At 36.7% G+C, this 24,908-nt stretch overlaps 2 protein-coding genes across 2 annotated transcripts; one reads left to right on the forward strand and one right to left on the reverse strand.

Annotated features, from left to right (window-relative positions):
* The first annotated feature begins 3,800 nt into the window (after positions 1-3,800).
* LOC127436861 (transmembrane protein 121B-like) lies at positions 3,801-5,445 on the forward strand. Its single transcript, XM_051691310.1, has one exon. The coding sequence runs from the start codon at positions 3,899-3,901 to the stop codon at positions 5,099-5,101; it is 1,203 nt and encodes a 400-aa protein (XP_051547270.1). The 5' UTR covers positions 3,801-3,898; the 3' UTR covers positions 5,102-5,445.
* Positions 5,446-7,559: 2,114 nt separating this feature from the next.
* On the reverse strand, positions 7,560-15,324 carry LOC127436895 (interleukin-17 receptor A-like). The gene is made up of 11 exons (XM_051691385.1): positions 15,054-15,324; positions 14,860-14,884; positions 14,514-14,660; positions 12,153-12,277; positions 11,920-12,046; positions 11,780-11,827; positions 11,480-11,634; positions 11,203-11,277; positions 10,984-11,056; positions 10,772-10,891; positions 7,560-10,608 (listed from the first exon to the last, which is right to left on the reverse strand). The coding sequence occupies exons 1-11, from the start codon at positions 15,156-15,158 to the stop codon at positions 9,104-9,106; spliced, it is 2,505 nt and encodes an 834-aa protein (XP_051547345.1). The 5' UTR covers positions 15,159-15,324; the 3' UTR covers positions 7,560-9,103.
* Between the last annotated feature and the right edge of the window lie 9,584 nt (positions 15,325-24,908).

The raw sequence follows: 24,908 nt of genomic DNA on the forward strand, positions 1-24,908 counted from the left end.
TTAATCTGAACTGTATCACTTACATATTCATAATTAGCAGGGTTGGGAGGGTTACTTTTGAAATGTATTTCACTACAGATTAGCAATACATGCTGTAAAATGTCATTTGTAATGTAGTCCACAAGATTACTCAAGGTCAGTAACGTATTCTAAATACTTTGGATTACTTCTTCAGCACTGGTAGATTTTTTTTTTTCACTTGTTTTGACTATAAAAACTCTGCCAGTACAGTAAGACAAAATACACATGTTAAAGATACATTCTCTGAAAAACCTAAATATCTTATGCAGTGATGTTTCTAAAACAAGATAAATCAAATTGATCTTGTTTAAAGGATTTTTAGATATTTTTACAAAAATTATCAAGAATATGATTTTTGCCCTAATATCAAAAGTTTTACAAGAAAAGAAGAAATTATGATCCAATGTGAATTTTCTTGATAAAAAAAAATATGATCGTGCATGTAAAATGGCTAGAAATAGCATTTTAGCTTAGCGTAAAGCTGACAATTTACACAAGGTTTATTTCTATTTCTTCTGCTCCAAACTTACTTCAAACTTACTTCTCTGTCTGCTCGTATGAATGTAACACATCATAAGTGTTTCACTACTGTTCAAATGCACTTTGGATCGACCCCTATTGTGTTTGTTAGTGTTAGTGCCATGGAAGTCTATGGTAGCCCATAAACCGTTTGTTTTTCACACAGATAGAGGACAGTCTAAACTGATAACACAGCAAATTTGGAGTGTCTAGCTCAAACCCTTTAGCGCCACCAACAGGTCAAAATTTCACTCATGTTTATGCAATTAACTTTTGAACCATAAATCCTGGAGACAAAATTATTTTTTCCTCCAATTCCTGAGCTCATGCCAAGTAGAAAACGTAGCATGGTTTTGATTTCTGCCCAACTAGATTTTCGGCCATTTTGAATTTTCAGAAAAGCATACTTTTTCGAACTTGTCCTAAGCCGTTCATCCGATTTTCACAAAATTTTGCACAGATGCTCAGTAGATTGTGCTTACAAAAATTTATGGAATTTAAGTTAATAGTCCAAACTGTTTTCGAATGGTGCTCCAACGAATTCGACAAAGAACACGCAAAATTGGACATGAGGCTGTATCTCCACAACGCTTTGATGGATGTTGACGAAAGTTGGTACGTGTCATGGCCATCATGCCCTGAGGTGACAAAAAGCGTTTCGGCGCAGTGCCCCCTACTGGTCAAAAGATAGAAAAACGGCTATTAACTAATTAACACTTTGGCCAAAAATCACGAACCTGGTCTCTTTAGATTCAGTGCGACATACTGAGACGAACGATACCCAATTTTCCCATGTCGGCCATTTTTGGCATCAGCCATTTTGAATTTTGTTTGTCTTTTATTAACGCATTGGCGTATCGTTATGAAACTTTGTATGTGTTATCAGCATCATGCCCTGAAGGTGCCTGAGAAGTTTGGGTCCGGCGCCTCCTAGCGTCCAAAAAATGTAATTATATAAATTTGTGAGCTTTTTACTTTTGATGGCGTTGGTCTATTTTCACGAGACTGGTCTCGCTATGTTTGTGAGGACTTGCCGAGCACAACGATACCACATTTGCAATGGTTCACCTTATGGCCTGTTGCCATTTTGAAAAAAGTTCAGAAAATACTTTAGCGAATTGCTTCTAGGCCATTTATCTGCTCTGAACGAAACCACCACCAGTAAAATTGCTCTAAGCATGTTCTTTGAGGTAACAAGGAACATGGCAAAATTTCGATTGTAAGTAACAATAAGTTGTCTTCGCTTTTACTTAAATGGATATAACTATTAAACGGAATGAGATATTTTCACCAAATTTGACACTTATATAAGGGCTCAACCTGAGAACACACAGAAAAAGTTGCGGGCTTGGCCACTTAGTGGTGCTATAACAGGAAACAACATGAAAGTGGCTCTAACTACAGAGCCATTGGTCCAGTTGATTTCAAAATTTGCATGCAGTGTCTTTGTCAGACTTGCCATCACTGACCATGAGCACAGTCACGTATCTTGAGATACATAGCCACCATTGGCCAATAAACAGTGAATTTCATTGTGAGCAAGCCAAACAGGTCTCAAGGCTCTATCATGGCAACGCTTTGGCCTATTAAAACAAAACTTGTTACATGTGATAGCCATCATGCCCTGATGGTACCTGAGCAGTTTCAGAACAGTGTGACCAACTGGTAAGAAAATATGAAAAATAGCTTTTATTGCTTATAGTATGGCCTAAAATCATGAATTATTTGGCCTATTATCAAATAAGTTAGCCTATGTTCATGAGACTGGTCTTGTCTGGTTTGCTGGGTTATGGTAATGATAGTGATGCCATAGTTTCCATGGTCTTCCCTTTTGCCTGTCCACCATTTTGAATTTCATTGAAAGCATACTCTAACTACTCCTACTGCACTCATCGGATCTTGACTTGAAAGTTATCATGCTTCTTTGTTCTGTATTACATGAATCATTTTTGGAAACTGTTTACACTCATTTAGGACAAAATCGACCGTGTTTATATGAATACTTACATTTCATAAATACATCTGACCTCTCAGGGTGCACCCAAGATACTGCAAATGCTCATCACATAGCAAGCGCTCAAAGAAATCGCACGTCTTCCTTCGATCAGACAGCACGCAAGACTAAACTGATCTCTCATTTGCAGCTTGCTTTCTTAATAACTCTTCAATATCAACCACATCTTGCACTGTATTTCCATAGTTTTCTTCGTCGCTCTCAGATGTTACTAACTTCAGGCGGTCTTGCCCACTGAAAGGGGCACTGATATGTCTGCAAATTTTTACATATCGTAATCATTTATAACATTGGCATATATCATCATATCACCCAGCCCTAAAACTGTTCAATGTAAATTATAAGGCATCAAAATGCGTCATGATGCTTCTTTGGCTGCTCATGTTGCTGATAATGGGCTTGACTGGGTATTGCTGCTTGCAGCTATATTTGTAATTATAATTATAATGGATGTTACAATATCATATACAACTTGTATATAATACTGCAAACTATTTTTTGTAAAATAAAAGTACATTACAAAAGAGCTCTCATCTCCAGGCCCATTATAAATATTAATGATACTCATCATGTTGAAACTAGGCATCTGATGTCCTACATTAGGCTTCTGTAAGTAATCATGCGTGAATGTACAGAATCTTAAGAACAAATGTGTAGTTGGACAGACTACATACAGATTGCTAACAATAGAAACATTTTTGACAATGCATTTTCAGATTTTGTTTAATTTATGGATGACATTTTGTTCAAATGCATTGCATATATTTGTATTATTATATAGGCTGTATAATTTTTTATATATACAGTTTTATTTCATTGATGGCAAATTACATTAAATAAATAATCACTCTTAAGTCTATGAATGACCAAAGTACTCCAAATAAAATAATGCAATAAACACATAAATCAATAATTAAATGTCCCAGTTTGTAATATTTCATGAAAACATTTAATACTATGAAAAAATAATGATAATAATAATTCAGCATAATATTTGGAAACCTGTAAAATATTTGTCTATTATTTTAAAAATGGCAAATGAAAATACTATTTTTTTAATTCTAAAAATCTATTTCAATGAAACTATCTACATTTGTAAAAGGGGGTGTGAGATGTTTAAAATAATAATTGTGTTTTCAAGCAATATCAGCTATAAAATATATTGTTACATTTTAACTAGCTTTTTAAATCTTTATTTTTATATTTATTTTTATTTTTCATTTTGACTGCTTTCAACATCCCTCCATAAGTGCACATTCCATTCCAATGTAACTCCATAACGGGATTTCTTCTCCCCGCCCCCCATTACACTAGCAAAGCAGAAACAATTCGGGTGGAGAAGGCATGAATACAATGACTGCTGAAATCATAAAAGACATCTCCGTGTCCAGCTTTCCCCAACCCGACTCACCTGTCTCGTCAGCACCAGAAAACGGACAGCTGTTATTCATCCGAAACGTCGCGGCCAGGAGGGACACACAGACCACAAGCGGCAGTGCCAACCTCGAGGAGGGCAGCTCCCAGCCCTTGGTATCTTATTCAGCCACAGCTGAACCCCAGTCGTACACCATGACATCGGGCGAATTCATGCAATCCACGCCTCTGTTCGTGCAGAGGTCCAAGAAGAACCTATTTTATAAGATCCTGTGTTTCCTCGTGCTCGTCCTCCAAGGCGGCATGCTGGATTTCTACCTCATCGTCTTTACAGATCTCTACTGGTGCTCGTGGATAGCCACGGATTTGGTGGTTATATCGGGATGGGGGATCTTCTTCGTGAAAAACGCCAGGAGCAAACGAGAACGAGCCTGTGGCTTCCACCAGAAGAGCTCCATCTTCGGTTGCAACCTCGGGGAGTTCACCTTCGCCTACCTGGCATGGCTCATCTACGTGATCGCCTCCACCCCGAAAGTGGTGCTCGTTTTGGAAACGTCCATCCTGGACCTCATCGCAATGAAGGTGCCGTTCGGCATCACCGGTTTCAAAACAACCATGCTACTCTGCGCGCCTTTGCTTTTCTGTCTCATCAACTCCATCATTGAAGATCCCAACGGTGCCACGCGCTTCCACTCCCAAGGTTGCTTCATGAGCACCTGCATAGACCTCCTAGACAGCTTCACCTTGGTGGAACTGCTCCTTAAGAACGAGATTCCCAACCTTTACCTCAAGTACACGGTGATATCTGTGTATTTCATCGCACTGGGCGTTCCTGTTGTATGGCTTTACGAGTTGACGGCCTCGGAGATGAACTGTCGCTGGATCTGGGCGAGGTTCTTCACCGGTGTGCTGGTCAACGCACCGTTGCTGGTGGTCAGATGTTTCCTGGTCTTCGTTTACAAAATGCCCATATCGGTTTTCATGTTCAAAAACATGTTCTTTTTGGGGTGCAAGTGCCTGGAGCTAATTGAGCAGTGCCTGTCCTTAAAAGGTGTCCGGAGGTTCGCACGTGGACGGGGGGGCAACCCAGCCCAGTTCTCCCACTGCGTTTCGGAAAACGACATGTGTCCTCACGGCTATGTGAACACGCTGGCAGTAAATACTCAGTCGTAGATGCGCACATGAGGACAGGCGTTTACCGGAGGCCACTTACATCAGTGCATCGGTCCTTTTAAGGGGAGGTACTACAGGTGAAAAAGTTAAACATGTTCCTTTTTATAAAAAATAAATAAACTTGACCAAAATCAAAATGCACAAAGCAGCTATAAAAATAGTAATCCTATACAGACATCTGAAATAATAGACATGAAAACACATATAGGCCTGTAATATATATGTTCATGTATGGTTTTCATACAAAAAATGTCACATCGCACACGCATGCATAGGCCTATATGCAACATATATTTCCAAATACTACAAAAAAATACTGTTTTATATACATCATTTTTACTCGATTACACACATATATAGACATTCTGTAAATTCCTACATGTTACGTGTTTGGAAAAATATTAGATAGATAGATAGATTGATGTTCATACACACTCAGCATTTTTGTTGTTATTTTAAAATGTGAACATTATTATTTAAAATGAAAGAAAACTAAATATTTCAAGTTTAATGGCTGCATAATCATATTTCTGTAAGGATTGTGTGGCTACCTGTTTTAGTTTTTAAATTATGAAAAGTAGGCATCACCTAAATATGCACTAATTGGCATATTATGACAAAAGTGATACAGACTCCACAGAAATTTTCACACATTTTTTTAAATGATCAACTCAGTGGCTGGTAATCGTCAGACTCGTTTGTTCAAAAGGTTGTTTAACAAAGTGTGTAGGATTTTCAAAAACAGCAATATTATTTAGGCAACAAAATCAAATCAATCAATCATTTTGGGGTCTCTACATATTAAGAAACATGAGATTTTGTATTTGTTACTGTATGCAAAATGTCACCTAAAGATGGCAGCTGAAAGATGCCAACTGATGCAAATTAAATATTGTGTTTACTTGGCTTAGGTGATGTGATATTACCTTTAAAATGAAAAGTTTCAAAAAGTTGTTGGATATTTTTTTTGTTAGTTAGTATTCTAAAAGTTTTAATTTGCCAAATATAGCCTATTTCATCATTTTTTTTTTTTTTTTAAAGTCGAAATTATTAAATTCAAGCAAAATTTATGCCTGTTGTACCTTCCCTAAAGGACGATATGTCGTTCTCCTCCACTCTTAACAGGTGCTACAACAAAACCACTCACCGTGCCAATGAAAAACATTCCCGCCGTTGACCTCTGTGGTATATACTTAATGTACTGGGTGTAACTGTAAACTAGTGCTTATATGATGATACAAGAATCTTTGATTTGCACTTGTTTTGTGAGGCACTTTAATTACAGTATGTGAGAACTGTTCAACTGAGGAAATGTTATAAGTGCAATGTTGTACAGTATATATTTTTTTTTTCTATGTAAGAAATGTACTTTCTGGTATAAATTTAATGTATAGGATGATGTAGATTGGTGTATTTGGTGTTTTCAGACACCTTGTCAAAAGATGTTCCTAAATGCACTTGTCAAAAGTGTAAATATGCCTTGTACTTGTTAAGCTTGGTGTACACTTCAAATCGTGAACGTGATGTGATCCTTTCCTATTTTAAATACTTGTCAATGGCAGTGGTACTTAGGAATGGAAACTGTCACAATGTGTATCATATGGATTGATGAGGTTGGGAAATGTTAATACTTTAGGTATAGAACTACTTTAAGTATAGAATCTATGAACTGTTATCCATCTTTAAAAAACAAACTCCTACATGCATGGCCTCAACCAGGCCACAGTGGAGTCTCATCAGTTTGTACAAGACTACCTCTCACCTTACAGATCATTTCTGAACCAATCCAGATGCTTTATCATTAATGCCAGTGTGGTTGAGAAAAGATATTATCACAGTTCATAACATTATGACTGGCTGACACAATTTTGCTAGCATTGCTAGAATGCAAGAGGACATTATCCATTAATTCACCTCTACATGCAGTGCAGCTGTCTAAATGAGAATCCAGATATGTATATAGCAGGGTCAAAATTGATTAGTTACACTAGGAATTACAGCAAGAATTCTAACATATCATATGTCAGCTTAGCCATTTGCTTTCTCTTCATATCTGGCTCCAATTCTCCTGCTTATCTGTGAGGCAAACTTGTCTTATCACTTTTAGTCATCAAGGATAGAAATACAGTTTCAGTATTGTTGTAAGAGCAGAGTATTATATATTCTAGAGTAACTTAAAAATAACAATGTACTAACAAATGTGCATCCTTAGGCTAACATATTATTATGCTTTGAGGATGAGGTACAGGGTGAGCTAAATGTGTTAAATATGCAGGCCGAAAGTGCATTATGGGATTTTTGTGCCTCATTGCAAAATGTATAACCCAACAAATATATATATAACACTGCTACATGTTTTTTAAAAGAGGTTTTAGTGTATGTACATAACCTTTTGATAAGGTAAGGTATTTCCAACCTCACATCTCTCTATTTATCCACATTAATGTTTTACAGAGAATTTTATTACAAGGGCTTTAATTTGCAAGTTGTGTCACTGTTATGTTTACATAAGACTTGCACTGTAACAGTCTCAATGTATCCTGCTATAATTTGTGTGTATACTGTATACACAAACACACGCGCGCGCACTATATATACAGTATAGTTAAAGGTCCAAAGCTGGATGAAATTAAGTACAAATGAAGTAATTCTTATTGACAAAGATTTACAAAAATTGTTGAGTAAAAGCACATAACAGATAATTACCAAAGAAAAATGCTGCTTTATGAATTCTGAAATGTAGGCCAACTCAACTAACATTATATACAAGGCCCCATATAGTAGAGGGTTATGATAGATGATAAACATTAATAAACTACAAATACAAAAACAATTCTAGTGCAGTATGATACAACACATAACAAATGTAACATTACAGGCCCAATCAATTTACTTTTAATTGTGTTCAGGAGGTAAACATCAGCTTAAAAATTGTGTGCTGTGCTGTGCTGTTCTACATCAAGCTTATTAACAAGGCACTTGTTCTTCTCCACAGTAAAAGTGAACTTATTACACCCTTGTGCTAATGTGTAATTACTGGTGATAAATATCTACATTGGCTTGGCAAAAATTGTTGTTTGAAGCAAGTACTGGCACACTAATTCCTGTTCCTGAGGTTGTGATAAAGCTGCAAGCTTGCAAATCAGATGGATAAATTGGTTAGCATTGTTCCTTGACCTCATTTATAAAACAGTTGATCATTTACCTCATAATCATGTCTGGAATATTATTCATTTGGTCTGTTTCCTGTTGCTAATTGTCATGACAAATGCCTGATGATATTCTCCAGTGACACTGACATACAAATAGTTTATGTCTTTAGGCGTAGTCGCATTTACCTCTGCACAGTGAAATTTAGCGGGTGAAGAAGGTGTGGGCGGATGCTGAGTGCGTCAAAACCAGCAAAAACCGAACAGCCTCTTTTTAATGCTGCACTTTTTACTCTGGGAGAGTGAAGCTTAAAAAGATGCTCACCGCTAAAATGATATCCTTATCTATTGTGAATATTCAGTGTAGCCATGTAGGAAGCACTGCCCACACAGAGGCCACTGCCAAACCAAGCAACTTTATATTGGTCAATGTGGCAAAGTCATCTGTCAAAGTTCACCAAACATGAACTTAACGCAAAATAGCAAGGGGAAATTATTTGCCACTGGATGTCCATCTCAAGAAATTCACTTTTGCGTGGAATCCCATTGAGATGACTGTATTTCGCCCGCAGAAATTTCACAGTGTGAATGTAAATGTGACTTCGCATTTAGCAGGGATGACTTCAACAAACCATGGATTGTACAAGAATATTCTTCCAAGCTTTGAATAATATGGCACATGGCAAATCAGACAATGGCCTGCTGAAAAAGACTATCTTGGAAAATCATGGATTTCCATGAAGGTCCAGGCTGGTTTGGTAATGGTCTACCTGGTGGACCAGCATAGCCATGCTGTTGACAAGCAAAAAATGCTGGTCACCCATGGTCTTTCTGGTGAAGCTGATTAACACAGTCAAAATCCGTTCTCTATCGTTTGAGTGCAAAAACCCGAAGAGACTGGGCTGTTCAGGTAGAGATCCATTTGCAACTTGGCTAGAGAAGACAGTTCTTCCTTCTTGGGCACCGTGGAGACTTGGGGCTCTCCCCTTACAATGGAATACCTGGAACTGTATCCCTGATCTGACCCTCGTGATGGTCTTGTCTCAGAGGCTCCCTCCATTTCAGTTTCGTCCATCTCAACTGGCTGAGACATGTCCATCTCCTGGTCAAGAAGGAAGTTATCTTCCACCGAGGGAGGAGGTGCTATGATCTCAAAAGGAGTCAAAAAACGCTGCAGGGCCACCAGTTGTTGGACAGCATTTTCAGAAGGCATGGAAAAGGATGCTTGAGTCTGGTCTTCATTGCTTGCTGTCAGACAATTATCTGAAGGTTCTCCCATTGGAAACACTTCATTCCATCTTGACTCAGTTGAAGGATGTGTGAGTTGCACTGGTATAGGTTCTACAAGCAGATAAGGGTAGCTTTCTGGGCCAACTGGTATCATACCAACTGTGGATGTTTTAAGAGGGGGTACCACTGTTGGGTGAAGAGAAAGTACTGAGCTGTGCTCTGGTTGGACCCTGGGTTTAACAATCATCACAGAAGACTCCTCGGGCTTGTCGTGAATTTGGGGTATTACGGCACAAACACTCTGAGACTCTTGATGGATTTCCACCTCGTTCACAAAGATTTGGAGTCCGTCATTACACAACGGTTGTAACTCATAGATTGGTGGCATGGGAACCTCAAGAAGTGTGCTGGTTTCTCCTCTCACCTCCTCTTCGCTGTTTACGCACTCTTTATCAAACCAGTCTGGATTCTCTATTTGATAGGCCTGGAAGGTTTCTATTGCATCCCTCAAGGCCTTGCCTGAGGGGCAACAAAAGTACTCATCCTTGCCGATACCTTCAATACAATGCACCATCCCCTGTTGATATTTCTCCATATCAAGGATTCGGAAGTAGAGCTCTTCGAAATGCTTCATCAGCTTGTACTTGACTGCAATGTCAAACATGGATGGCACATCACCTTCGCTGCTTATGTCATCAAAGTATGCCACCAAATACTTCCCGTAGGAAGCCGGACGCTGCATATCAGGTGTAATCAGCTGAAGGGCGAGGGTTAGCATGTCACCCTCTGGAGAGCGCACATCTTCCCTTAAAAGAATTGGAGGCTCGCCACAGATGGCCCCCCACTTGGCCTGCACTCCTCGGGAGCAGAGGACCAGGATCTTGTCTGAAGACTGCTCAATACGTCGCTTTTGTTGTTCAATCCATGGTAGCTGGCCAATAGTGCCTAGCCAAGCAGTGTCAAGTAGGTCCAGCACAACCTCAGTACCACATTTGGCCCGCAGAAAGGCACAGAGCTTCAGCACTATGTCTGTGTATAGGGGATGATCTCTGGAGTAGATGATCAGTACAGATCGTGAGCCACTTAGTACATGCTGCTCAACATGGTCTTTTGCTGGCATTTCTGGACCTAAACAAAATGATAAAAAAAAAAAATCAGGAACAGGATTACACCTTGAAAACAGGAAGTTTTCCTAAAAAAAGGTAAGTACAGGTACCAGTGTTGTGTAAAATATTATAAAGATTGCAGTCTTTAAAGATAAAAATTATCCATCTTAAATATCATCGCTCACCTTTCTTTGGTTTCCTGCAGCACAAATAAATGGCACAAAAGCTGATGCCACAAATAAGGAGGCATAAACCAACACAAATGATCCAAAATATTGTGTTTTTCTCAGAAAGAGGTGGCGATTCTACAGAACAATTAGGGGGGAAATTTGGAAATGAGCATTATGCATTTTACTGTAGGTGGTCAAAAGCTGTATGAAATTGTTTCCATACACACCAGTTGAGCATATGTTAAAATTCTCATTCTTTCGAAGACAGTCATTGGCACACCTTAGGAAAAATGGCTGGATCTAAATTAGAAGAGGTTAAAAAAGCATTATTTAAATCAAGATCCCTTGTGTAAGTGAAATATAAAATACTAAACCTTTACAACAATATTACTGCATTAACAGTGTAGCTCATGATTACTTTTAGAAGTAATTATTATGATACACACCTGAACATCAAAACGGCAGCATGTAACTGGCCAGTGCTCCAGGTCATATGTCAAATTTAGTATTGTCTTGCCCTTCTAAATCCAAAGAAAACACATTTTGCCCACTGAAGACAGTTCTTTAGAGTTTGATGTGAAAAGTCTGCTTTAACTTTTCCATTATATCTATTTGAGGGACTAATAATTTAGCACAGCTTTATCAGAAATATTTCACAAATTATTCAGCCATATTAATTTGGATATGATTACGTTCAAACAGACATGTAAAAAAATGTCTTACGTTATAAACAGTCTGCATTTGGTTGTCCCTTTTGCACTTCACAAACACGTTGTATTTTTGTGCGTTCTCTCCTGGTTTAAATGCAACAAGCAGAACATCCTTGTCATCTAAACCTTTGGATTTCTCCAACGTAATATCGGGATGCCATGTCTCCCCTAGGATTCAAGTCAAGCCAAATGAATCTCAAAGGTTCAGTGCATACAACAACAAAAGATGCTAACACACTATTCAATTCTTAACCAGGCTGGTTCCTTATTTCTATGTGAATATACTTATCTCTTACATAACCTATTCTCTCACCTCTCTCCAAACAGATTTTAGTTTGTCGCATCAAAGGATCTTCACAACCTGTGGTTTCACACATAAAGTGAGATATCAATCTGTATATAAATTGTCATGTAGCATCACTTGAGCTGTTTCAGTGTGCATTTGACACAAACCTCGAACAACAACACTTCTGTTTATGTTGTAACTGGTGTGCTGTAAATTCGGCTTGGGAAGGTTGGAGACTGTCACTAGATATGTGCTGCCTGGATCTACCACAACTTTATCCAGAGAAAAAGACCACTAAAATAAAATAGATCATATATCAATTTGTATTTGTGAAATAAATAAAAATACCCATTTGGGTATATATTATTATAATAATATTATTAATAATAATGAATCTTACCTTTTCACCATCAGTTTTTCTCATGGTCTTAAATTTTTGGAGGAACATGTAATGCACACACAGGTGTTCATTGGTAGATGACTTCATCACACTAAACTCTGTTCCATTCAAAAAAATGATGCTCCCTGTAACAAGTGGACAGTTCAACTCTGATGACTGCTGGACATTTGTATGTGTATCTTTCAAGTTCACATACTATAACATACATATCTAATGCTAATCTAAATTCTATAATTCTACATAAAAACAGGATACACATGACACTGCTTATACATTCACACTGCAGCTGAATGTGGCCCAAAACAGATTTTCTGCTCAAATCGGATTTTTTTGTAAGGCTGTTCACACAACACTTTAAATGTAGTGCATATCAGACACTGGTCTGAACAGCCGATGCTCGTTAACTGACCCGCATTCGTATAACACTCCCTGAGCATGCATATAACAAACCCCATGTTCATTATTTTAATACATGTATAATTAATTAATGTATTAACATTGTAATTAGCAGTTATTTTTTTATTTTTAACCCAAATAGAACACTTCATGACTCTCTAATGAAATATCAGCAAGTAATGGAAGACCAGATGGATAAAGTCATTTTAAATAAAGTCATTTGCAGTCGTATGATGCAATTTATTTACCATTGAAGCTCAAGAATATAATATTACGAGCGAGACCTCATAAAATCAAATAACAGAAGGAAAAATGACAATATGTCATCGGAGTTGTTATCTGTAATTATTTCAGATTAGCCTACCATTGACTTGCTTGCATTCACGTTTTGATACAGTTTGAGAAATATAGAAAAGTTTTTTTGCACGAGTGCCATGAGCAAAGAACCATGTTACATAGGCTAAATCCACGTGAAATTAAAACGAACTGCTGAACCCAGCTGTTAAAGCCTATAATTTTCTTTCTTTTCTTAAAAAGGAACTGAATGCATTAACTAGAGAAGATATGATTTGAAATGAAAGGTTTTAATCCATAACAGGCATATCATGTAGTTTTTTAATGGCCGAAGCCAATATCCAGCGAGCAGGGTGGCTGATAGGCAGATACAATGCCGATATATCACACCATTTAATATAGTAAATAACAAACATAAAATTACTAAAAATATTAAATAATAAACTCTTATTTATCACTATATTTACTCAATTTCACACAAAACAAAAAAATAATATTGTATTTTAAATGGTAGATAGCAGTTTCTTCAGATTTCTGTTTAGTCATCACATTTTAGTAATTTATTTGCACATGAAGAAATTGTTCATATTTTAGGAAGAAGGAAATAACAGTACACACAGTAGTCCAGCAACCATGGATGGCATGTCCATGTTAGCAATCGCATTTACTCAATAAATACAGAATCAAACCAACTGTACATACAGTGCATAGTCCTGAAGTTATTGATTCTGACTGATAGAATACGTGCTTCAGAGGAAGATATTAGATGAGCGCTCGATGGAAAGAAAACACTGGATTTTCGTGAGGTTTGTGAATGGTATATAATAGAAGTTTTATTGATATTTGCCTTCTATCATTAGAAAAGTTACAGGGAACTGTTGAGGAGAGACTGTTAGGATACATGCTTCAGAGGAAGATATATGAGCTATCCACAGGATGCTGGATCTGCTGAAGTTGTGTGAGGTTGGTTTATTACATCTGTTTAAACGAGATATGCGCATATTTGCAGATGGTATATGATATTAGTTTTATTGATATTTGCCTTTGTATCATTAGACAAGACAGATAAAAGTTACAGGGAACTGTTGAGGAAAGAGAGGGAGAATGAAACAGGTGAGCACTTTAACATTATGAGCTCAAACGCTTCTGCTGCAGCTCTGATATGCGGACTGTTTAAATGAAACTGTGTTGCACACTGGTCAATTATTGTAGTATGGCACGATGGCATGTAACAACAAAATGAACCATGACTGGTCGTTTACATGTCTCAGATGCTTCACACGCAAGCAGGAGATGTTTGGCACCCTCAAGAAAAAAATCGTCCAAACGGGAAAATTTATCAGCTGATGCGATAATTAAAAAAGTCTGAATATCGGCCGATTTATCGGCCTCAGTGATATATCGGTTGATAACTAAAATTAAGCACGCAAGCGAGGATTGTTCAGGTAGAATTGTGTAAAAAATGACCACTTTCATATGTGGAAAAAAATAAGATACGTATCCAATTTATTTCCACATATGAAAGTTGCACAAATCTGACTTAAAAATGTCAGATTCAAAGCACTTTTGCTGTTCACACAGTCATTCAATTAACAGGTCTGTGTCACATGTGAGTGAAAAAAATCAGAATTGGGCCACATTCAGCTGCGGTGTGATCGTAGCCGTACCCACCGTCATCCTTTGCTTTCCATTCCGCCACAATCACTGGCTCCAAATCACCTTTCGTATTATTTCTTACATCAATACCAACTGTTAAATCATCTGGCCCACTAGGAGTGAAATCTGAAGGCTTGAGCCATCCATCATACATGCAGTTATCTTTGGGGAAAACAATCAAACAATCAGTTAAAAATATAACCCACAATTTTAATAACAACAAAGTAAAAAAATAATAACAATAATTACAACTGGTTGAAAAATTACACATACTGTATATCAATTTTAATCATATATATTTCATCAAATATATAAAATACATTAAATAAAAATGCAAATCAATAATACACAAAGCACTTACTAATGTTTGCTTGACACTGTACTTCCTGGAGACAAAGAAAGAGTGAAAAACAACAATGAATCACTTTGATTTAAAGTTTCAAACCCCCAAAGGTGACAAATATAAGTTATATAAAAACACACAGAGCCTATATATCATTAAACACTTGTGTGGGTATCTAATGATGTTTAATATTTACGACAACAGTATTTTACCTCTTGTGTACAGTTTAGAGAAAGACCATCATCCAGAACGCGCAGATTCAGCACTACAGGTACTAAGGTGAAAAACAAAGCACCTCTCAGGTACAAGAAACTCATGATCCGCGTTTAATCCTACATAAACCTCAATACAGGTGGATAAATATTTGTTTTAAGCCAAGTTTTTAATGAAAAAGTAAGATCGACGGCAACAATGTAAGGTAAGCAAGGTGGCGTAGGTACAGGAAACAGCGAACTTAAAAAAAACTTCCTGGAATGATGGCAATATGTAAAGCAGCCTGACTCACACCTCCTCTACACTGGAAACGCGCGACGCGTTCAAAACTACAACACAACGCTGGCATTATAATCAGCCGTCTGGTTTTGTTGCGTTTTGTTTGTTAAACATTAGTAGGGGCCGTTCACACGGAACGCGTTTTTGCGCTAGACGCAGCGCCACGAAAAGAGGCGCGTTTTTTTTACGGTTGAAGTTCTTTTAACCTGACACAGCGTCTTAAAAACGCGGCTCTAAAACCCGCGAGACGCAGCGCAACGGTCAAACGATAAGTTCCTGAAATGAGGGAATGAATGCTGTTTAGCAAGTGGACGGACGCAAGATTCTGTGTGTGAACGATTCACTAATGTGAATTAAGTAGTGCTGTCAATTTCGAGTGGGTGCTCAAAGTTGTGTTAAGAGATCTGGGAAGTTTTTAGGCGTCAAAACAAAACACGAAAGTGGCTCTTGGGTTTAGTTATAGTTAGTTGCAGTACTTGCAAGGTGACTGTTTTGACTGTCTCAGCAATTAATTTAGTTGCAGCGAGAAAATATTTGAGTTAATGTTTGAACATCTTCCACTAACTGACACTGAATGTCATGCACTTTAAACCGATAGCATCTAAGCCATCCGATGACGTCATAAACATTTGCATACTTTCGTCACAAGGGATTTTTGCACCGTCCTCATTTCCCAGAAACCTGCTTTTCCTTGTTTTCCACATGAGGGCGCTGCTTCAACTCTTTAAGCAGCAATCTAATGCGTCCATTTATTTAAAATGTATGTTTATTTGTATAGCGCTTTTCACAACACACAGCAGCTTTACAGGAAATTATGCATGAACAGAAAATGAAACTGTAAATCTATAAAGTCTTAGAGTGTTCATTGTGTAGTTTGATTAAATCTGATTGTACATTGTGTATAAAAATAAATAATTAAATAACAACTGTATTCAGAACCCCTGTGAGCATGATAAAGGTGACTGTGGCAAGGAACACAAAACTCCATAAGATGTTGGTTAATGGAGAAAAAAAAAAAACCTTGGGAGAAACCAGGCTCACTGTGGGGGCCAGTTCCCCTCTGGCTAACATCATGAATATAATGCCAATATTAGTTGTTTGTGTGCAGTGCAGGTCATGGTTTAAAAGTGGTAAACTAAGAAAGTGTTAAGGGTCAGTGTTTAAATAAAGATTTTGTATGAACTGTAAGATTAATGACTAATGTCTTTGAAGTTCATCCTGGATTAACTGCAGAAGTTCACATAGATGCATTGTCCTTTGTTAGTTGGCTGATGAAGGCTTTTGTTGGCAATTAAATGATATTCCAATGTATTCCATTTCAAGAGTGCAGTCCATCAACAGACAAAGATGATGCAGGCAGAGATTAATGAGGTGCATCGCAGTTCAACCGGCAGGTCATTTCGGTGAGGTTCGGTGGGGTCCATCCTAAGTCCAAGGTTCAGGCAGTGGCATATGAAGTATCCGATGCACCGTCAGATATATCCTGTAAATCCTGACAAATTATGGAGGGCCAAATTACTCAAATTGAAATAATAAAATAAATATTTCAATAATATTTCAAAACATAATGATACTGTTAAAAAAATCTATAAAATCATTAAATGAATCATTCAAAGCAAATCACTAGGCCTAAATAAATTAATACATGTCCCTTGTATTTAATATTAGCACTAGTTTGCATCCGTTTTTTTATTTTTTATTTTTTAGCATTATCTTTGTTTATTTATTTTATTTAAGCATGAGCTTTGTGTCTTTTCATTTTCAGGGTAAGGGTTATGTGCACATCAATCGACATCATGTCGTGCTTTTTCCAGTAACAATTACGTAACCCTGAAAATGAAAATGAAAATACACAAAGTTTGTGCTTAAATGAAAAATCAACTCAAGTATAATACTAAAATGAAAATACACAAAGTTTGTGCTTAAATGAAAAATCAACTCAAGTATAATACTAAAATGAAAATGGACACAAAATAGCGCTAAAATTAAATAGAAACATTAATTGATTTATTCTGCGATTTAATGATTCATTTAATGATTTTTATGTGTTTTATTATGTAAAATCACATAAAATGTAATGTTTATTCATTAACCATTATGTATTTGTTGATCATTAAATACATAATGATACATGAATCATTATGTATTTAATGATTTGAATATATATATATATATTTATTCAAATCATTAAATACATAATGATTAATATATGATATATGATATATATATATTTCTTTCATTATTTAATTTTGAGTAATTTGGCTCTCCATAATAAATGAGTATTCCTTCCTAGGAAACGTATGCATGAAAATAATATTACATAGAACTGCTGTGCAACTCTTTGGTCAAGTAGTATAGTGTCAAAATACTGCAGTGAAAATGTTTTAATCCTTTTCATGTTTTAGCATTCTTTCTGTTTCCACATGGTGGCAGTATTTTTTAGTTTTATTCCCCCCTTCCAACCTGCACACTACAGGTCCTTCACCTTCCCTTATGTGCATTACATGTCTATCAATATTTATGTATCAATATGAGTATCTATATAAGTGTTTTTATGTGTAGGTTTTTGGCAGACTTTAAATCGATACACATACTTTTTGAAAAAAGTCTTATAGATTCCCTGTTGAAACAAAGACAGACACAATCTGAAAGTGCAACACTATTATCAAACCAGCATGTCAACTAAGTCTATAAGGCACCTGATTATGAAATATTGTTGGCTATTTAAAGCAAGTACACTTAGGCATGCAAATGTTAGACATAGATGGATAGAAGGTATTTCAAGTTCCCTAATTTGATGAAGAGAATCAAATGAACTGAAATGAGAAAGAAAAAGCATCTGCTCAGGTGATCTATAATAGTCAGAGTGGCAGTTCTCTGTACTGCATACTAAGCTAATGATGCAGACCCACAGTACAGATCTTTCAGTCTATGAGGGTCAGACAACACATGGTCCCAGTATCAAAATCCTCACATGAACAGTTGCATAACAAAATGAGGGCTACCCACACCTAGCCCAGGTGTGCACTCTCTTGTTTTCACATCCTGGACAGAGATTAGAGGAATCTAGGGTGCTAACATGTGCATCAGTGGATTTAAAGTGAATTGTTTGGACACTTCCATGCAGGGTTTAAAGATGGACAAAGATGTTGACTTTTATAATAAATGAAAGAAGAATATACTGTCTCATCCATCACCAGCTCAGAGGTTCTAATCAAACTTTGCGGTAACCACAAAAAGCACCTAACCACCTATACAATCTCATTATAGCTACACTGAAGGAAACGGATTCACAATTAAATAATTGTGGCTGAAGTTGAGCTGTTACACAAGGGCTCCACATTGATAATCTGGGATTCAAAATTTAATCTGAACAACTAAAAATACAATTTTAGTACTTAAAACAAAGAAAAATAACATTTATTTAGAAATGTATAGAGCACAATGTTAGATTCTGCACTATTTCTAGGTCACCAAGTGACCAAGCTTAACACAGCTGCATCAGAGATAAAAAATATTTTCCAAACATCAACAAATAATCTTAGACTTTGCTAAGGTCCAGTTCTTTACAGTCTCTTGAGTGTTTATTATAACAGCTATGGATGCAATGATTACTGTATCTACTTTGTTAAATATTGCACCTCTTAAAAACATCTGGTTAAAGCAGGTCAAGTATATCACTTGTCAGTAATGAGATAACCTGTTTTGATAAATATATATATAGAGAGAGAACAGTGGAGAGATTGAGGCAGAATTCTGAGGAAACACTAAAAGTCATTAGGACTGACAAGTCTAACACAACGAGACTTTGCTAGCACATATCCAACAGCATGGCATATATACCAAACCTGTCTGAAAACGGAGCAAAGACATGTCAAACACTGGCAAAACCATTTCATGCTTATCATTCTGAAATAAGTGTTTTTTGAATTTCTAATGACTGTAGCTGGGTTCAAAGACATTTTGGAAAATGACACAACCAACACACCACCAGAAAACTGAATCTGACCAATGACTCACTTTATTCCAGTGGTATGTGTCAACAGGGTCTTAACCTTAACCATAAGATTAATGGTTAAGGTTACACTTATGGTTAAGGTTAAGGGCAAGGGCATCTTGTAGGAGTAACAAGGGCATGTAAACAGTAAACTAGGACTTAAAAGCCAAAAAGAAGTTCAAGAAAATCCCACAATAATTGCAAATACAGTTCTAGCTCAGGGCGCTACTAAATTACACTAATTAATTGCGATGTTGTTAAAATACAGAACCTTACATAGTGGAGCTGATGAGTTTTTAAAACTCTTCACGGATGTACCATATTTTAATATTACAGTAGGCAAATCACACAAATGAGATTTGATAGCTACATTGTAGATTACGATTTTTAGTGAATATTTCAACATGGTCTCATAGAATTAACGTCACTCTAACATATTTGCAAACTGACTTTTACATGCCACTTTCTATGTTTCGCTGCAATTTCCTGGTGAAATGAACCCTAGAGGCGCTACTACAACTTAGGTTTAGGATAAAGTTTTAGGTTAGGGAGGTACGTTTTAAAACCTCCATCTAAAATTCACCTTAAAAACCTTGTCTGATTACAACCTCATTTTGCTCGGTTTTGGTGCCCCCTGCTGGACATTTAACTGGGGAAACGGCATCCAAACGTGTAATGAAGCACGTAATTTCAGTTTTACAAAAACGTTGTAATGCTCACGTAAATTTCATGAGACCAGGCTGAAATATTTACCTAAATTTCGAGCATTTCCACAAACAATGCTATCGTGTGTCTTCAGAAGACTTTGAATATATGCTTAACTGCGTTTATGGTGCTTTTATGTTGTTTTTTCCAACCTCATCTCATAAAATCACGTTACTATAACATAATTTTGGCAAAATTATTTTTACTTGGCTTGTTCTTAGTATCCTGGCAGTTCCCTGGTAAAATAATCACCAGAGGCACTAAAACAACAACTTTTATTCCTTTTCACATAAATCACGAGTAAAATGGCAGATTATCAGTTCACTTAATGTCCTGTTCCTCTCACAATGCTATTTTATGTCATCAAAAAATGTTTACTACAGCGCATGCCTTGAAACATTTGATTGATTTCATTTCATAAACATCCACAAGCTTTTTACAAGTTTCAATTATGATCAAGCTGCACTGTAGCTCAACTGATCGAGTGTTTTATGAGCCCAGCAGAGCATGCAAGTCGATACGTGAACCAAAAGTTTCATAGAAGCATCACAAAATAATGAGGGTGCTTCAGCAATTGCATTTTTCACCACGCATTTGCTTTTTATGACACTATAAATTAGTTTAGGTTTAAGGTTTAGAGTAGGGATTTTGGTTTTGTTTATTTAAAACTCAGTATTGCATTTACCTTTAAAAACGCATCTGTTTTGGAGAACATTTAACTCGCTTTTAACGCCACACAGTAGATATTTTACCTCGGAACTGCCGTAATACGTGTAATGAACCACGTAATTTCCTTTTGCAAATATTTTGCCACAGCCACCTAATTTTAAGAAGAATAAGCTTGTTTTGTTGTTTTTAAGCCTCTTGTCAGGGGCGTGGATTCCAGGAGGGATAGGGGGGAGGTAACCCCCCCCCCCCACACACACACACACACACACACATTATTTATACCATGATCAATGGAAATATGTAAATGCTTCAGGCTTCACGTCTTCTTGTTTTGTTCGTGCACTGGAAGCTTCTGTCACCAAGACAAATTCCTTGTATGTGTAAACATACTTGGCAATAAAGCTGATTCAGATTGTGTTCATTTTTGGGTGAACAATATTTTCATCTGTCAAATGAGTTGACCACAGATTTGTAAACTTCTGCTCCAGCTCAGCATTGTACAGACGAGATGTGGAAAATGTCAGAATCACAGATGCTGTGATTGTTCAGTAATGCCAGAAGTGCACTTAGGGTGTCACTGGCACTCAGACAAAATGGAAGCTTTCCATTTTCTTTCTAAGTACCCTCAAGTGTTCAAAACAGTGCCAACAGTGATTTTACTGCTGAAAGGTGTAGATGAAGTATGAAAAATGTAGCTGTGATTATTTTCTAGATGCATATGCTATGACTTCATGTATCAAAGATAAGGTTAATTGTTATATTGTGTGATAAGTATGAATAATGCTATAGGAGCAGTGGATTTATCACAAAACCTTATTAGGTTGAATCTGTGCCTGCACACCACAGAAAACAAAATACTTGGTTCAAAATCTGTTTAATTTCAAAAGAATGAACTCTAATTTCAATGAATGACAGAACTGAGTGTAAAAATAGCAAATGACTCATTCTAACACATTCACACATATACTGTACACATAAACTGACCCCAAAAGTATTTGGACACTTAAGCCACAATTTACAAAATGGCATTTTTATATATATTACAAGTTTACATTTCAAGTAATTATTTAAAGTTATGATTAAACGAAATGATAAAAATAATAAAAAAAAAAAATAATAAAAAATAAAAATGGATAAACTATTCAAAATAAAGAAGAACATTTAGTATCTGGACACTTTCTGGTTGCCATAGTGGAACATATCTGTAACTTTTATCTCACAATAACATTTATATTCAGAGTAAAGAGCACACGAGAGAGAGAGAGAGAGACAGAGAGAGAGAGAGAGAGAGAGAGAGAATGAAGATATAATTTATGTTAATTATGTTATATAAATTGTTTATAATTCTGTTCTTTTACTAGGAAGGACAAGAAATTAGAACAAAACAAGGGGTTGAGGAGCCAAAGCTAGTTTCCTGATTTCCATCAGTACACTCTGTTACGCAACCAGAAATATTTCAGATAATTGTTTAATCAAAAACAAGTCACAAATATTCTAATTATCTGATTAATGTGCTACAATCAAATAAAATACACAACATGCATTTTTCATTTATGTGAAATAGCACTAAATTCCAGGACAAAGACTCAATACTGTCAGGTACATCACTGCTATTTCCTCTGTTCAGTTGTTTGCATGCTCATTTTTGTCTGGAACAGAACTGAATATTTTCTTGATGGGTAAGAGTGGACTGCTGTAATCTCTGTACTGTTGCCTCCCCCTGACTCTGCTCAGGGGCCAGAGAAGAATGGAGACCCACAAGGTCTTCTGAAAGTAAACCTTGTCTCCTGAAGGAGACTTGGCAGTGATGGCAGAATCGGATAGGACAGCTCACACAGCTCCAATAAACTCTATAGCCCTTCAGCACACACACAAGCTTACATAATTCCTTCACTAATTTAGGGGGCAAAGTAGTAGACAAAAATCAAAATGAGGACACAATTTTTTCAACAAAAAAAAGGTCAGTTTTATGCCATCACACCTGAGGCTCTATCAGATGATGATTTATATACAGTACTTTCTCCTATACCAGCTTAATATGCAGTGACATTTACAAGTAAGTCATTCTAAGGTTGATTTCTCCAAATAGTCTTAACACTGTGGCACTTTCAAAACATTGCTGTTTGTTTGAAACAACTCATTCGTTACAATAGTTCATTAGTTCAGACAATTGCGAGAGTTTGGGATAGTACTACTTGTTTGTCAAACCAATGAAATACTGGAGGAGTTGTGAGGAAACATCTTCAGAAATTACTTTTGAACTTTTAGGCCCTTTGACATGATTTAAGTCAATGTTTCCCAATTTATTGAACAATTCTGAGCAAAGTGTCGAGCTATAACGTTACCCCTGGCACCGTATTGTGCGCAAGTGTTTTCAAACAACTTCATCTTGACCCAATTTGCAGCTGAGACCTTTCGGCATATTTAGTGATTAGCAGACTGTTTTTATGATGTACTGTATCATTTTGTGGGCAATGCTGGCATAAAAAAAAATTGACTGTACTCGAACAACACAACGTTGAAAGCATGTTGCGACATTCGGAGGAAAAAAAGCAAATTTGATGTGTCCTTTTTCTTCTTTCTGACATAAATCAAAGCAACCAGTAGGATGTTTGTCTGTTGTAAACTCAAATACATGTTAACTTTCCCATTTGCTTTCACTATTTTCACTATGTACACTTCCCGTTTTCTTGCTACCAAGCAACCTCATAAAATCTCTTTTCCGTGATTTCTGCATTGTTTTTCAGGGAAGTCAAAGTGGTCCATGATGACACTTGTGTTAAGAGATGCGCTGAAGCCCTTACGCAAGTTCAAATCAACCACACTGCAAATTCATTCTCTGCACAGCATTTTTTCACCCCAAAATATTTCTTTGACCAGCAACTAACCAGCATCTCCACCTCTACAAAGGCTATCCCGCTTCCACAATACAGAAAGTTTCTCGATCAAAGGCCACCAATAACTGGAAAAATCAAGTTGTCTTAATTAAACATTACTTGAAATATCTAAGTTCCTTGAAATTTTTTCTGCTTAAAAATCCATAGACTTTAGATTTTAAGTGTTAATAACTCAAATGATTGAGAACAAAACTGAGGCTATGGGGAATACCCACAATGCTTTACTCTTGAATTATTTCATTGTTTCCTTGGTCGAAGAGAACATATCGGGGCATTTAAATAGTTGTTATTAAGAATTCATAGACGTTTTAGCTCTTTTATATGTTGTAATATATGTAAATGCATTGTTTGGTTTAAATAAATCTCTACAATCAACACGTTTTGTTGGATTTACTTTCCTTACATGTGTTTTTGCCATTCCCTTGCACCTTGTCTGTTAGTGAAGTTGCACCCACTAACTACTTAAAGGAACTCTCTGGTTTATTTCCAACATACCTGAGCTGGGTTAAACCCTCGACAGTACTGCTGGAATGGCAGGGCCAATAGCGCTGGGACGAAAGCAACTGCTCCTTATCACTGCTCAGATATCTGCAGTCTGAATGTGTGGCTCTGCCAGTATGCTCCACTTTCGACTGGGCCTGAATGGCAGTGGGCTATCTGTGCCATCTCTGTGCTCAGTTCCCATCAGTGAGGTAGCTTAAACACAGCCAGGTGCCAAGTCTTTGTTCCCTTTAAACCAGAGTGGCATAAGATGGGGCTGAGATTCTTCCAGCTGGGGTTCATGGTCTCTTTGCATTTGTAAGACCAGAACTATTAAAGATCCCATGAAATCACTGGCAAAATTGTTGACATATTTTCTATTGAAACATGAAGCTTGGATGGGACATTTCGAAGGACTTAAGATAGCTAATAGGCCTTAGATTAGTTACAGCTATGAACAATGATTTGCTACTTGCTAGTCAGTTGTAGGTGGTATTTTTCTCAGAAGAGGAAACATTTTACATTTAAATGCATGTAAATTTAAATGTATTATCTGCTAAAAGTGAATTTTGTTCACATTTAGGAGTACCCATGCATATAGATGGCCTTTTTTGACACATGGACTAATAGCCACAAAACTCTAATTTCACAAGGGTCTTCAGCATTATAAGTGATACAGTATACAGTATGTCAAAATGGGGATAAATTGTAGAACTATGTCCTCCTAATATACCAAAGAATAACTAGAAACAAGGTTTTTGGAGGTGCCTTTTATAGCAGGGTATTCAAACCTCCCTTTTAAGTACAATAGAGCAGATACAGTATAA

This window comes from Myxocyprinus asiaticus, chromosome 47 (genome assembly GCF_019703515.2).
Source record: "Myxocyprinus asiaticus isolate MX2 ecotype Aquarium Trade chromosome 47, UBuf_Myxa_2, whole genome shotgun sequence".
Lineage (NCBI taxonomy): Eukaryota > Metazoa > Chordata > Actinopteri > Cypriniformes > Catostomidae > Myxocyprinus > Myxocyprinus asiaticus.

Coding starts and splice junctions, on each gene's coding strand:
- LOC127436861 (XM_051691310.1), top strand. CDS start 3,899: ATGAATACAATGACTGCTGAAATCATAAAAGACATCTCCGTGTCCAGC.
- LOC127436895 (XM_051691385.1), bottom strand. CDS start 15,158: ATGAGTTTCTTGTACCTGAGAGGTGCTTTGTTTTTCACCTTAGTACCT. Junction 11,635..11,779: donor TAAAATCTGTTTGGAGAGAG/GTGAGAGAATAG, acceptor CTTGAATCCTAG/GGGAGACATGGCATCCCGAT. Junction 11,057..11,202: donor GCTGCCGTTTTGATGTTCAG/GTGTGTATCATA, acceptor CTTCTAATTTAG/ATCCAGCCATTTTTCCTAAG.